The sequence below is a fragment of the Tachyglossus aculeatus genome, chromosome 12 (genome assembly GCF_015852505.1).
Source record: "Tachyglossus aculeatus isolate mTacAcu1 chromosome 12, mTacAcu1.pri, whole genome shotgun sequence".
In the NCBI taxonomy this organism is placed as follows: Eukaryota; Metazoa; Chordata; class Mammalia; order Monotremata; family Tachyglossidae; genus Tachyglossus; species Tachyglossus aculeatus.
In genome coordinates this window covers 3214138-3228792 of record NC_052077.1, presented here as the reverse complement: position 1 = coordinate 3228792, position 14655 = coordinate 3214138, and the positions used below count along the sequence as shown (strand labels likewise).

At 43.1% G+C, this 14655-nt stretch overlaps 1 protein-coding gene and 1 non-coding gene across 3 annotated transcripts in view; one reads left to right on the top strand and one right to left on the bottom strand.

Moving 5' to 3' along the window:
• Nucleotides 1-14655, top strand: part of TBCK (TBC1 domain containing kinase) — a 242687-nt gene that overhangs the window by 88944 nt on the left and 139088 nt on the right. For both annotated transcript variants that reach the window (XM_038755254.1, XM_038755253.1), the window contains 5 exons: nt 1657-1756; nt 7100-7149; nt 7347-7476; nt 10683-10781; nt 11832-11894. In XM_038755254.1, coding sequence (XP_038611182.1) covers nt 1657-1756; nt 7100-7149; nt 7347-7476; nt 10683-10781; nt 11832-11894 — 442 coding nt within the window. The remainder of the gene's footprint in view (nt 1-1656; nt 1757-7099; nt 7150-7346; nt 7477-10682; nt 10782-11831; nt 11895-14655) is intronic.
• On the bottom strand, nt 14150-14287 carry LOC119935939. The gene has a single exon (XR_005453536.1). It is a non-coding gene; the product is annotated as a small nucleolar RNA SNORA7 (small nucleolar RNA).

The following is a 14655-nucleotide window of genomic DNA, read 5'->3' as shown; positions in this document are numbered from 1 at the left end:
GTGTCGGAAGGACACGTGAAGACAGGGGAAAATACCAGATTGTGGAGAAGGAGGTCAGGGCTGGAGATGTAGATTTGGGAATCATCTGCATAGAGGTGGTAGTTGAAGCCGTGGGAATGAATGAGTTCTCTAGAGACCCAGAAGGGGACCCAGAATTCATCCCTGAGACAGCGGACGACTCCTGATTTTTGCCCTCGTTTTTGCAGATGTTCCTTTTTAACAATGTTTAGTCTCTTCTGCTGTGTGGTCTTTGTTAAATTGAACTCATACCGAAGAACAAGTTGGGACAAATTCATGTGTCCCAACTTCAGGGAATGAGATAAAAAGAACAAGATTCCAATTAGATGATTTAACTGAGATGGAATCAGTTCCTTTTTTATGCCAGGTAATCTGGAAGCAAGCATCAAGCTGTTTGTAAATGGAAATGAGTTTGATAGCCTAATGGATAAGCATAAAGCCAAATCCTTACAAAGGAAACTTCAGGAATGCAAGAGTTTGTCAAGATGACAGTTGCATTAGCCCCAGAATATAGGTGAAAAGGATCACTCTGCCATCCTGAACTTGACTTGAGCAAATATTTCATCCTTCACTTTAAAAATGGGCACAAAAGGTAATTTCCAAAGCCTAATTATCTTGGTCACTAGAGCAATTTTGAAAGTGAGACTAATAATTTCAGCTCTTCACTGCGACCCTTAACATTTCTGCATTCATTCAATCGTATTTATTGAGCGCTTACTGTGTGCAGAGCACTGTACTAAGCGCAGTTAAGTAACTCCCTTCCCTCCCCTATTTTTCATGACCTTTGCATTAAATCATCATCAAATCAGTTTTTCCCCCCCCACTGGATTTCCTGTTGCTATTCCTCATTCATTTTACATTACTTTTTAAGTTGTTTGGCTCACTCTTTTACATAAGATTAGTGCTTCCTTCATTGAGGGAAACTCCAAACAGGGAGGATGGTGAAGTCTACAAATCGTCACAGTCATTCACCATTTTTTTGGTTATTGTTCCCGTTTTTACAGTATACCTTTCCTGGCATTATTCTATATCATTCTTCCTTTGATCACGTCCTTCCCACAGAACTTTAAAATTATATGCTCTTGCAGCTTTTCAATGAAGAAAAGGAGCTCAAAGAGTTCCCCATGTCAACTCTACTAATTCTATTATACTTTCCCAAGGGCTTAGTACAGAGCTCTGCATAGAGTAGGTGTGTGATAGTATGGATTGATTAGGGCGGATGGGGCAGGAGTAAGGTGGGGTTGGATGGGAGTGAGCTAATGGGAGGCTGAAATAGGGAGAGGGAGATGAGAATTAGTCCTGGGGAAGAAAGATTGGTGGGGACAGCGGGAACAGCCTGAAGAGTGGGGAAGGGTTGGATGGGAATGAGTTAAGGGTCACAGTGTGGGTTGAGACGGCGGAAAGGTGGGGGTGATTAGAAGGAGAAGATTGAGAGGGCATAGGAATGGCAGGGTATTTAGGAGAGAAAGTCCGGAGCAGTAGCAGCAACGCGAGCTGGAGGATCCGGCATTGGCCTTGTGTTCTTCCCGCCGCCCTGATCACTGGGATTCATTTCTGGGGGTGTGTTGGTTGAGTCTAAAAGAGGAAGCATTCAAAAAAATAACTGGGATTTGGAATGTCCTCTCATCCCTTTTGAAGTTTCCTCTTTGAAGACGGTGCGAGCTTCGGTCAAGGACGCGATAGGAGCTCCCTGTTGGATGACACGACTGTGACCTTGTCACTCTGCCAACTGAGAAATGTAAGAAAATTGGAATATTTCAACGTTTTCTTTCAAGAGAAAGGTAGTGGCCATGTGGCAAAGTCGTTTACTGATGCGATTTGGTGGTTGGCTTTCACCTCAAACTCCATTTTTACTCCAGGTTGTACTGGATGGGCGTTCACTTATATTCTGGACTGTGAGCCCGTTGTTGGGTAGGGACCGTCTATATGTTGCCAACTTGTACTTCCCAAGCGCTTAGTACAGTGCTCTGCACAAAGTAAGCGCTCAATAAATACTATTGAATGAATGAATTCTGGAAGAAAATTGAATCTTCCTCCTCATACAGGTTGGCATTTTTAAGCAACGAGTCACCAGGTATCTTCGAAAATAATCCAAATTAACCCTAGAAACCAGGAGGGTTCACTTGGTCTAGTCTCCCCCCTGGATTATTTCTGAATTCCAAGAGAAAAAAAAACTTAGATACTCATAACCCAGTACCCAAGCATATTTCTTTTTATACTAAGAGTAAGTTACAGAATTGGAAAGTAAAATAAAAATAATATGGTATTTAGTAGATTCAGCATTCTGGCAGTATGTTTAATACCTGAACAGAGAGAGGCTGAAGTAAAATCCAGTGGAAAAATATAACTTTAGATGTAATTCTTCGAATTCCAAAATAGCTACCCAGTCAATTCTGGAGGCCTCACACTCCCTTTACCTGCACACCTAGTTGTCCTGAGGCGATTTTCCTCCCACCTTACGTTTCCATATGAAAAGCAGCGTGGCCTAGGGCTTGGGAGTCAGAGGACATGAGTTCTAATCCCACCTCCATCACTTGTCTGCCGTGTGACCTTGGGCAAGTCACTTCACTTCTCGGTGCCTTCGTCACCTCATCTGTAACATGGGGATGAAGACCGTGAGCCCCACGGGGGACAACCTGATGACCTTGATTCCACCCCAGCACTTAGAACAGTGCTTGGCACATAGTAAGCGCTTAATAAATACCATCATTATTATTATTGCATGGGGAAAAATTGTTTACTTACCTGCTTTTTATTAAGCGTCTTGTCTGATCCTAGCTTTCCACCCAATTTCTGACCAATTCATTCAGTCACTTGAGGTGACATCCAGATAGAGATGCCCTAAAGATGTCTTAAAGGTGTCTTTAGAGAAGCAGCGTGGCTCAGTGGAAAGAGCCCGGGCTTGGGAGTCGGAGGTCATGGGTTCGAATCCCGGCTCCGCCACTTGTCAGCTGCGTGACTTTGGGCAAATCACTTCACTTTACCTCAGTTCCCTCGTATGTAAAATGAGGATTAAGATTGTGAGCCCCACGTGGGACAACCTGATCACCTTGTACCCCCCACCAAGCGCTTAGAACAGTGCTTGGCACATAGTAAGCACTTAACAAATACCAACTTTATTGTATTAAAGTTGCCCTAAGAGAATCCGAGACCCTACAGCACTGGTGCAGGTGTTCCATCAGGGAGTCGGATCTTGAGTGGGTAGTGTAGTTACATTGCATATTCAGAAAATGAATTTTCCTGAAGTGTTTTTTTAGTCCTGTTTGAAACCCACCTTTTGTGTCATTAAGACCACAGAAGAAAGTGAGGTGAAGTTCTTCAGGAGATAGTCTCACATGGGCTCGCACTCTCAGGACAGGAACGAGGAGATGCAAAAACACCTACCCCTATTTAAAATAATAATAATGATGGCATTTGTTATGCGCTTACCATGTGCCAAGCGCCGTTCTAAACACTGGGGAGGATACAAGGTGATCAGGTTGTCCCACGTGGGGCTCGCAGTCGTAACCCCCATTTTACAGATGAGGTAACTGAGGCCCAGAGAAGTGAAGTAACTTGCCCAAGGTTACACAGCTGACAGTTGGCGGAGCCGGGATTCGAACCCATGACCTCTGACTCCCAAGCCTGGGCTCTTTCCATTGAGCCACGCTGCTTCTCTATTCTTCTCTATTTGTGGGACTCAAATGCCCTGGAAGTGAGTTTTCAGTTGAGCCGTACTCAGATGTGACACCAGGAAGGAAGGCACTTGACAGGGCCTTACCAGAAACCTAGATCTGCCTCCAGTTTCTCCTTATGGCTTTCTAAGTCTCAGATCTCTGGCCTAAAGAAATCCTTGCCCAAAAACATCAGTAGCTCACCTCGGAATGATCCTGTGAAGGTAATAATAATTATGGTATTTGTTAAGCGCTTACCATGTTAGAAGGAAATGATAAGGTTCTGACTTGCTTCGTCAGTTGAAGGAATAAAAGGAAGCAATTAAACTACCCTACGCTGCACAACCACGTTTTAATGCCGCTTCTTTTTCATTTCATTGATTTTCCTATTTTGGGAAAATATAAAATCCGTGTGGAAAAACATGAGGTAATGAGATTTGAGTGCCTCCAGGTAGTTGCTAGCCAAACGGAAACTCACCTGAGTGTTTGCGTATCCTAAACTCTTCAGATCGCTGAAACATATGTTGTTTTTAGGTGGCCTATGTTACTTAACGCCCCTCTCGGGATCGCAGTTGGAGAGTTTCCACTACTCTACCAGTCTCGACTATGGGAGGGAGAGTCAAGTAGAGGCGTACCTCTACTTGAGAAGCAGTGTGGCTCAGCGGAAAGAGCCCAGGCTTGGGAGTCAGAGGTCGTGGGTTCTAATCCTGGCTCCGCCACTTACCAGCTGTGTGACTTGGGGCAAATCACTTCACTTCTCTGTGCCTCAGTTACCTCATCTGGAAAATGGGGATTAAGACTGTGAGCCCCATGTGGGACAACCTGATTACCTTGTACCTTCCCCCCACCCCCAGCACTTAGAACAGTGCTCGGCACATAGTAAAGCGCTTAACACATGCCATCGTTATTATACCTAGTCCTTTCCTAGCTCGGCCAGTGGCTAGCAATCTGCTACAAGTCGAAACTCACCTGTGCTGGGCAGCAGCGGCGTGGGAGAAAGTTGAGGACAGAGACTCCAGTTTACTGCGCAGAAGGAGGCAATATTTCCATATTTTTACCATGAAAACTCTGTGGATCCACTACCAGAACGATTGCAGATGGAGGTGGGGTGTTCTGGGAGAGATGTGCCCATGGAGTTGCTATTGGTCGGAGATGACTCAATAGCATAAGACAATATTACTTAACACAAAGTGCTGAACAGTAACCATAAAATTATCTTACTGTTTAGATTTTTGATCTCTCAAAATCAAATACCAGTTTCTCAAAGGTATAAATGGTGAAAACATGCACACAGTTTTCATTTTCAGAGGAAATTTTATTCTCCATCTACACCCACTCCCTTGGAGAATTCATTTGGTCACATGGCTTCAGGACACCTTTATGCAGATGATTCCCAAATCTACGCCTCCAGCCCTGATCTCTCTCCCTGTCTTCAGTCTCGCATTTCCTCTTGCCTTCAACACCTCTCTGCTTAGCTGTCCTACCATCACCTCAAACTTAACATGTGGAAACCAGAACTCCTTATCTTCCCACCCAAACCCGGTTCTCCCCTTGACTTTCCCATCACTGTAGATGGCACCTCCTTCCTTCCTGTCTCACAAGTCCATAACCTTGGCATTATCCTTGACTCCTCTCTTTCATTCAACCCACATATTCAATCTATCACTAAGTCCTGTCAGTTCAACATACACAAATGGCTAAAAATCCACCTATTCCTCTCCATCCAAACTGCTACCATGTTAATACAGTCACTTGTCCTATCCTGCCTGGATTACTGCATCAGCCTCCTTGCTGACCTCTCAGCCTCCTGTTTCTCCCCACTCCAGGCCATACTCCACTCTGCTGCCGTGGTCATTTTTCGACAAAAACGTTCAGTCAGTGTTTCCCTACTCCTCAGAAAACCCCAGCGGTTGCCCATCCACCTCCACATCAAACAGAAGCTCCTTACTATCTACTTTTAAGTACTCAATCACCTTGCCCCCTCCTACCTTACCTTGCTACTCTTTTACTTCAAACCAGCGCACGTATTTCGCTCCTCTAATGCCAGTCTACTCACTGTACTTCAATCCCGTCTATCTCTCCCTGACCTTTCGCTCACATCATGCCGCTGGCCTGAAATGCCCTCCTTCCTTCATATTCAACAAATCTCCTTCAAGAAGCCTTCCTAGACTAAGCCCTCTTTCCTTTCACTCCCTTCTGCGTCACCCTGACTTATCCACTTTATTCGTTTCCCGTCCAAATCTCATAGCACTTAGGTACATATCTGTAATTTATTTATAGTAATATCTGTCTCCCTCTGTAGATTGTAAGCTCATTGTGGGAGGGAAATGTATGTGTTATATTGTTCTCTCCCAAGTGCTTAGTACAGTACTCTGCCCACAGTAAACTCTCAATAAATATGATTGATGGATTGATTGAGTCATAATAAATTCAGCCCAGCTTTTTGGCCAAGCTTTTGAAACAATTTTCTTTGGTCGTTGCAATCTTGCAAATGCTTTTCATGGAACATTGCACGATGGCAGTAAACAAAAGAGGATCAGTGAAGAATTCTGGGAATTTGGACTGCTTTCCTCTAATGCTGTCAGTCCTCTTGCTTTTTCTGAAGAATTCTTAAATTCCTAAACGTTTCATGTATGAGAAGCCGCGTGGCTCAGGGGAAAGAGCACGGGCTTTGAAGTCAGAGGTCATGGCTTCAAATCCCAGCTCCGCCAGTTGTCAGCTGTGTGACTTTGGGCAAGTCACTTAACTTCTCTGTGCCTGTTACCTCATCTAGAAAATGGGGATTAGGATTGTGAGCCCCCCGGGGGACAACCTGATCACCTTGTAACCTCCCCAGTGCTTAGAACAGTGCTTTGCCATCATTATTATTATTATTATGTATTACCAAAAGCATGATTAATTAAATTGCATTTTAGGGGGCTGATTATAGTGACAAAACCAAGTTGCCTCCTCAGCGTGTCTTATATTTGAATTAAACTGACTGGTTTAGAATAAATAAGAAAACCACTTATGCATTATTACCGACCATTTTATCTAAGTCTTAGCCTTTAAATGCATTAAAAGTGTGTGATGGTTAGTTTTTTAATGTTCCTGGCTATCTTAATTTTTATTTCTTACTGAACCAACACTTTGAAAATGTCTTATCTATTTAATTTAAAGGCTGATGTTTGAAGAGTTCTAAATTGGCTGACTTTGAATCAAAAAGTGGCCAACATATACGAGAGGTGTTTGCAGAAGTCCCCCTATTGCTGCCAAAAAGGGTAACCTTGACAAATAGGAACGTGATGCACACATGATAAATAAGAAAATATTTTTAGGAGTCCTTGTAGTGTAGGCCTTACAGTTTGGCATTCTTTTTCCATTATCATACAGATCAGTATTGGTGCTGCCAATGCCCATGCATAAATATTTTCTTTATACATTCACAGAGACTGAAAGACGTCGGTGGTGAAGTGTTTTACCCTTTGCTGGAAGATGAGTGAGTATGCACAACCCAATCAAAACCTCATTTTTCTTTGGCTATTACTTTTACTATTTTACAGTAGTCTTTGTGTGGCCTGCCCATTTGATTTAATAAGTTCTCCCTGACGAGAAGAGAACCTTCCAGCCTCGGAATTGTTGAATTCCCTGGACCCGCATACAGTCATTTTCCTCCTCTTGTCCCGTTTCTTACAGCCGGACTAATCTACCCCACTCCAACAGTAATAATGAGCTGTCTGCAGCTACCACACTCCCTCTGATCATCCGAGAGAAGGACACGGAGTACCAGCTAAACAGAATTGTGCTATTTGACAGACTCCTGAAGGTAGGGACAGCTGGGGTAGCCTTTGCAAAGCTGCATTTTTCTGTAATTCTCCGTGCAGAAGTGAAGAATCTTGCTGTCGACCTTTGAACGTCATTTCAAATCACTTTGCCTTAGAGGTTAGTTTAATAATAGTAATAATAATAATGATGGCTTTTGTTAAGCGCTTACTATGTGCAAAGCCCTGTTCTAAGCGCTGGGGAGGTAACAAGGTGATCAGGTTGTCCCACAGGGGGCTCGCAGTCTTTAATTCCCATTTTACAGATGAGGTAACTGAGGCACAAAATAATTATTTTGTCTCTTGCACAAATAGTCAAGAGAAGTGGTTAAGAATGACAAGTTTATTTATGAGGATGGTTTGGCGTCAGGAGGTCATGGGTTCTAATCCTGGCTTCGCCACTTGTCTGCTGTGTGACCTTGGGCAAGTCACTTCTCTGGGCCTCAGTTCCCTCATCTGTAAAGTGGGGATTAGGAGTGTGAGCCCCATGTGGGACAGGGATTGTGTCCAACCCGATTTGCTTGTATACACCACAGCGCTTAGTGCAGTGTCTGGCACACAGTAAGCGTTAACAAATGTCACAGTTATTATGTTTATTATTGTCGTTAACCAACTCGGGTTAGGGTTAGTTTTAGGGTTAGGGATCAATTGATATTTTCAGCCCGGACACCTTCCTCTGATAACAGATTCAATATGTCTTTCATCCACTGCTATCATTCACTGTGGAAACAGCATGGCTTAGTGAAAAGAGCAGGGGCCAGAAGTCACAGGGCCTTCATCATCATCATCAATAGTATTTATTGCATGTATGCTGTGTGCAGAGCACTGTACTAAGCATTTGGGGGAGTAATAATAATAATGATAGTATTTAAATGCCTACTATGTGCCAAGTACTGTACTAAACACTGGAGCGAATACAAGCAAATCGGGTTGGACACAGTCCCTGACCCACGTGGGGCCTCATAGTCTCAATCCCCATTTTCCAGATGAGGGGCAGAGAAGTAAAGTGACTCGCCCAAGGTCACACAGCAAGATTAGAACCCATGACCTTCTGACCCCCCCATGCCCACACTCTATCCAGTACACCTTTAGAGAAGCAGCATGGTTTAATTGAAAAACCATGGGCTTGGGAGTCTGGGGTCAGGGGTTCTGATCCCAGCTTCACCTCTTGTCAGCTGTGTGACTTTGGGCAAGTCACTTAACTTCTCTGTGCCTCAGTTACCTCATCTGGAAAATGGGGATTGATTGTGAGCCCCGTGTTGTATGACATGATAACCTTGTATCTTCTCCAGTGGTTAGAACAGTGCTTGGCATATAGTAAGCACTTAACAAATATCATCATTATTATTATTGTTATTATTATTATTATTATTACACCATGCTGCTTCATAGCGTGTACAATACAACAGAGTTGGTAAATTGGTTCTCATGCGATTGAATAAGGGAAAGAGCAGTCATCACATATGTTAATTCTCTCTCCCAAGGACATTAAATCCTATATGTGTATGTGTGTGGGTATGCTAAATATATATATATATATATTCATTCAGTCAGTCGTATTTATTGAGCGCTTACTGTGTGCAGAACACCATACTAAACGCTTGGAAATTACAAGTTGGCAACAGATAGACAATCCCTACCCAACAACGGGCTCATAGTCTAGAGTATATATGCGTGTGTGTATATATGTCTGTGTATATAGATATACGTATATATTAACACACACACATATAGATGACAGTAGTCACAGACAACTTGATAACCTTACATCTTCCCCAGTGCTTATAAAAGTGCTTGGCACATAGTAAGCCACCAGTCACAGTGCCTCTAGACTGTAAGCTCCTTAATAATAATAATAAGAAGAAGAAGAAGAAGAAGAAGAAGAAGAAGAAGAAGAAGAATGGTATTTAAGTGTTTACTATGTGCTAAATACTGTTCCAAGCGCTGAAGTAGATACAGGGTAATCAGGCTGTTCCTCGTGGGGCTCACAGTCTTAATCCCCATTTTACAGATGAGGTAACTGAGGCCCAGAGAAGCTAAGCGGCTTGCCCAAGGTTCCACAGCAGATAAGTGGCAGAGCCTGGATTAGAGCCCGCGTCCGGGGAGCATGTGTATCAACTCCGTTTCATTGTACTCTCCCAAGCACTTAATGCAGTGCTCCGCACACAGTCAGCGCTCAGTAAATATTATTGAGTGAGTGATTGATGGATAAATTCACCTGTGAAAGTGTGTTTGACCAGAAATCCTAATGAGGATCCCACAGTCATGGCCACATTGGGCACTCAGAAAGGCAGTCCGTTGTGTTAACGTTTGCGGCGCCTGGTGTGCCGATTTGTCTTTTGCCACCCGTTCTCCCATTCCTTGTGAAAATTTTGCTTGAAGAGAGCCACGCTTTTCATGCCGGCCAAAGTTCGTGCTGGTTTATCCTCAGTATTACTGCGCGGAAGAAGGCGGTGGTAAACCGCTTCTGTATTTTGACCAAGAAAACTCTCTGGCACCATTACCAGAATGATTACAGATGGAGGTGAGGCGTCCTGGGAGAGATGTGTCCACGGCGTCACTATGGGTCGGACACGACTCGACGGCATAAGACAAGACAGAGTTAGAATAACTGAGATCTTAGGTTGGGAAATATACCTGCTCACTTTATTTGGCCAGAATGTACTTCTCTCCTGGTCTAACTCGGCTAAGGATAGGAGTCAAAGGAAGATACTTTATAAAGTAAGAAATTTTATTGATTTTTTTAATATAGCAAAGCATTCCTCCAGAAAATGTCCCTGACCTTCCCCTACCCTGTCTAAAAAAATCCAGAGCTATCGATCTGGAGGAGGAATCGATCTGATCTGATCAGATCTCGATCCATCTGATCTCCAATCGATCTGGAGGAATCGATCTGATTCGCTCAGAGGAATCTGGTTATCTAGAGTTACAGTTGCAAATGTTTATAAATTGAAATGATTTAGACTGTGAGCCCACTGTTGGGTAGGGACTGTCTCTATATGTTGCCAATTTGTACTTCCCAAGCGCTTAGTACAGTGCTCTGCACATAATAAGTGATCAATAAATACGATTGATGATGATGATGATTCCGTGTTTTTTAGTACAGTTAACATGCTCGTGGGTTTAATTGTGACTTAACTGCTGAGCTTTTGGAACTGTATTGCTGGAAAAAAAAATGCTTGAAAAAAATATACTTTTATTTTTTCCCTAGGCCTATCCATACAAGAAAAATCAAATCTGGAAAGAAGCCAGAGTTGACATTCCTCCTCTCATGAGAGGATTAACCTGGGCTGCTCTCCTGGGAGTTGAGGTAAGAACAAAAGAAGGGAAGACTAGAAAACTGTGGTTAATCAGAGAAAGAGAAAGAATCAAGGCGGCCCTCTGTTCATTCATACGTTTTGAGTCACCAGAGGAAAGAGCCATATTGAAATAAGAATACGGAGAGAACTTTGACCACCTGATTTTATTCACACATTTTTATTTTTCTCCAAAATGATTATATCTAGCAGGCTGCATGTCAGGCTGTGTAGTTTGAATGAAACAGGAGACAGGCATAGAACTGACCACTCAAGCAAGACTTATTTAATATCAAATCAGTCATTCATTAATGTTGCTGTGGCACAGAAAGGTTTTGGATGGGAACTTTAAAATATTCAATTAATGAGTTCTGTTACTCATTTTGGAAGGGCGTATAAGTATAGCTTATACGTATATACTTAGCATATATAGGTCGTGTATATATGAGAAGCAGCATGGCACAGTGGAAAGAGCCCGGGCTTGGGAGCCAGAGATCATGGATTCTAATCCCAGCTCCCCCATATATCTGCTGTGTGACCTTGGGCAAGTCACTTAACTTCTCTGTGTCTCAGTTACCTCATCTGTTAAATGGGGCTTAAGACTGAACCCCACGTGGGACAACCTGATCACCTTGTAATCCCCCCAGAGCTTAGAACAGTGTTTTGCAATAGTAAGCGCTTAACAAATACCATCATTATTTTATTATTATTATAGTTCTACAACATGGTGTGGGCTCAAGATGTGGCAAGCATATGCAATTCAGCCCTCAATTCTTGTGCAGAACACTTGTGCCCCAAGTAACTCTATGCAACTGAACTTTTGACCAAGGGAAGAACTGAGTTTAAGAATTACAATTTATGACTATGATTTTTTTCCAGGGTGCAAAAAGGGTACCCATGATATGTAAGCAGGTACATTTTTTAATGGAGAAAAAATGTGTGTATATATATTCAGTTATAAAATATGTTTTATGAGTCTTTACAACTAATAGCATTGCTTGTCCTTGTTTGTAATGTTAATTTCTTTCCTGCAAATTTAACAGTTTCTTCTCTTGTATTCTAAGGGTGCCATTCAGGCCAAGTATGATGCCATTGATAAAGACACTCCAATTCCTACAGATAGACAAGTATGATTTTCTTTTTTTCTTGAGTAACTAAAGATCATTCTGCCAAGTCTTAAAATCCCGAAGATAAAAACCACAGGAAAATTATTCCGTTCCTTCCTGTACGTCTCATTCATGTGAACAGCAGTTAGATGGCCAGGGAGAATCTCTGGGGAAGCAAGGCTATTTTGTCACCCAATCAGTGGGATATATTAAGGATTGAACATTTTCATGGCAATGTACTAAGCGCTTGGGAGAATAGGATACAACAATTGGTTAATCAGCAGTGATTCCCAGGAAGATTTTCAAACCAATAAACTGAAGTTATCTTAAAACTATTGACCTGCTGAGCTAAACGCTCTTAATGTATCCTGATGGGATTTAAGGGTGTTAAAGTGGTTTGTCAGCGGGAGATTCAGAAAGCCCAGGAATGATCCTGCAAAAAAACACTATCTGGATTACTATTTTCTAGTCCTGCATTTACTTCAGATTATGTTCCAGGCTAGGTCGTGGCTTCCTTATTCAGAGACCCTTCATGCTGATATTGCATCGTATTTTTCCCATTTTTAAAGATGGCCACGGCTTTTGTCTACTTCTGCTTTTCTTTGAATTCTCCCATCTCCCACAAAGTTTCAAAAGCACTGCATCAACACCATTCCTTAAGCAATCTATTGATTTAAATGCAGCCGGTATTTTTTAAATGGTTACTTTTTCTATGTAATTTGGCTTTTCAGCCTTCCTTGACCAGCCGGTAAATATTCATATTTCTCAAGGAATATTTGAATCAGCTTTCTCAGTCAGTTAGTCATTTGCATACGGTGTGCAGAGCACTGTACTAAGCCCTTGGGAGAGTACAGTATAACAGTAAACAGACACATTCCCTGCCCACAACAAGCTTACAGAGAAGCAGCGTGGCTCAGTGGGAAGATCCTGGGCTTCAGAGTCAGAGGTCATGGGTTCAAATCCGGGCTCCGCCAACTGTCAGCTGTGTGACTTTGGGCAAGTCACTTCACTTCTCTGTGCCTCAGTTACCTCATCTGTAAAATAGGGGTGAAGACTGTGAGCCCCCAGTGGGACAACCTGATCACCTTGTACCCTCCCCAGCGCTTAGAACAGTGCTTTGCACATAGTAAGCTCTTAATAAATGCCATCATTATTATTATTATTACAGTCTAGAGGGGGAGATAGACAGTAATATAAATAATTTACAGATATGTACAAAAGTGCTGTGAGGCTGGGAGGGAGGTTGAATAAAGGGAGCAAGTCAGGGTGTGACGCAGAAGGAAATGGAAGAAAAGGAAAAAAGGGCTTAAGAAAGGCCTCTGGGAGGAGATGTGCTTTCGATTAGGCTTTGAAGGTGGGGAGAGTAATTTTCTGTCGGATGTGAGGAGAGAGGGCATTCCAGGCCAGCGGCAGGACGTGGGCGAGAGATTGGCGGCGAGATAGATGGGATATTTCTGCTTTTCTCTGAATTCTCCCATCTCCCATAAAGTTTCAAAAAACATAGCTGTTGCACTGCATCAACACCCAGCCATTCCTTCAGCATCCTTTTGTAATTTAAACGTTGCCAGTATTTTTTAAACGGTTACTTTTTCTATTTATTTTGGCTTTTCAGCCTCCCTTGACCAGCAGGTTAAATATTCGAGTTTCTCAGAGAATATTTGAATCAGCTTTCTCAGCCCTAACTAGGAGGGGCTTGATGACAGACAACTGAGGAAAGAAGAAAACAAGCAATACGAAAAGAGAATAAAGGACTGAGTTCAGAAGCCAACAGGGGACTGCTAGGGTTTACACGGTGCTGCTGCCAGAGACGTCCAGTGTTGTGTCACCGACAAAGCCTTCTCCACATCCTAAAATTTGTAGAGGATTCATCCCATGGCAATTTGAGGGAAACAGGATGGCGTAGTGGATAGAGCACGGGCCTGGGAATCAGATGGTCGTAGGTTCTAATCCCTGCTCCGCCACTTGTCTGCTGTAGGACTTCAGGCAAGTCACTTGACTTCTCTGGGCCTCAGTTACCTCGTCTGTAAAGCAGGGATCGAGACTGTGAGCCCCATGTGGGACAGGGAATGTCGTGTCCTGTGCTGTCGAGTCATCTCCGACCCACAGCGACGCCATAGACACATCCTTCCCAGAACGCCCCACCTCCATCTGCAGTCATTCCGGTAGTGGATCCAGAGAGCTTTCTTGGGAAAAATCTGGAAGTGGTTTACCGTCGACTTGAGTCTCCACCCTCGAATCTCTCCCATGCCGCTGTTGCGCAGCACAGGCGAGTTTTGACTTGGAGCAGATGGCCTTCCACTCGCTAACCACTGGCCAAGCTAGGGATGGAATGGGTAGGACTCTGCTTGACTCTCCCTCCCGTAGTCGAGACTGATAGAGTACTGGAAACTCTCCAGGTGTGACCCTGAGAGGGGACAGGGACTGTGTCCAACCCGATTTTTTTTTTTTTAGACTGCATTTAGTTTTATTTACAAAGTCCAAAATTCAGTTTCTCCCTGACTGGGTTTTTACTTCAATGAGATTGCCTCCTTCCTGTGTAACTACAGGATGCCTGTAAGAAAATATGTTGTTTGAAAACGGGTCAAGCCTCTGAGTCACGAAAGCACAGAAGAAAAACTTGTACAGAGGCGTATAATGCAGGCTTTACGCTTTGAGGTCTGGTATCAAACCCATCTTCGTGATGACAGGATAGGTTAAAACAAAACTTGTTGTCAGTTTTAAAATCTTCCAAAGCCTAATTAGGTATTACAGGAATGAAATTTTACATGTGCTCTCTATGATT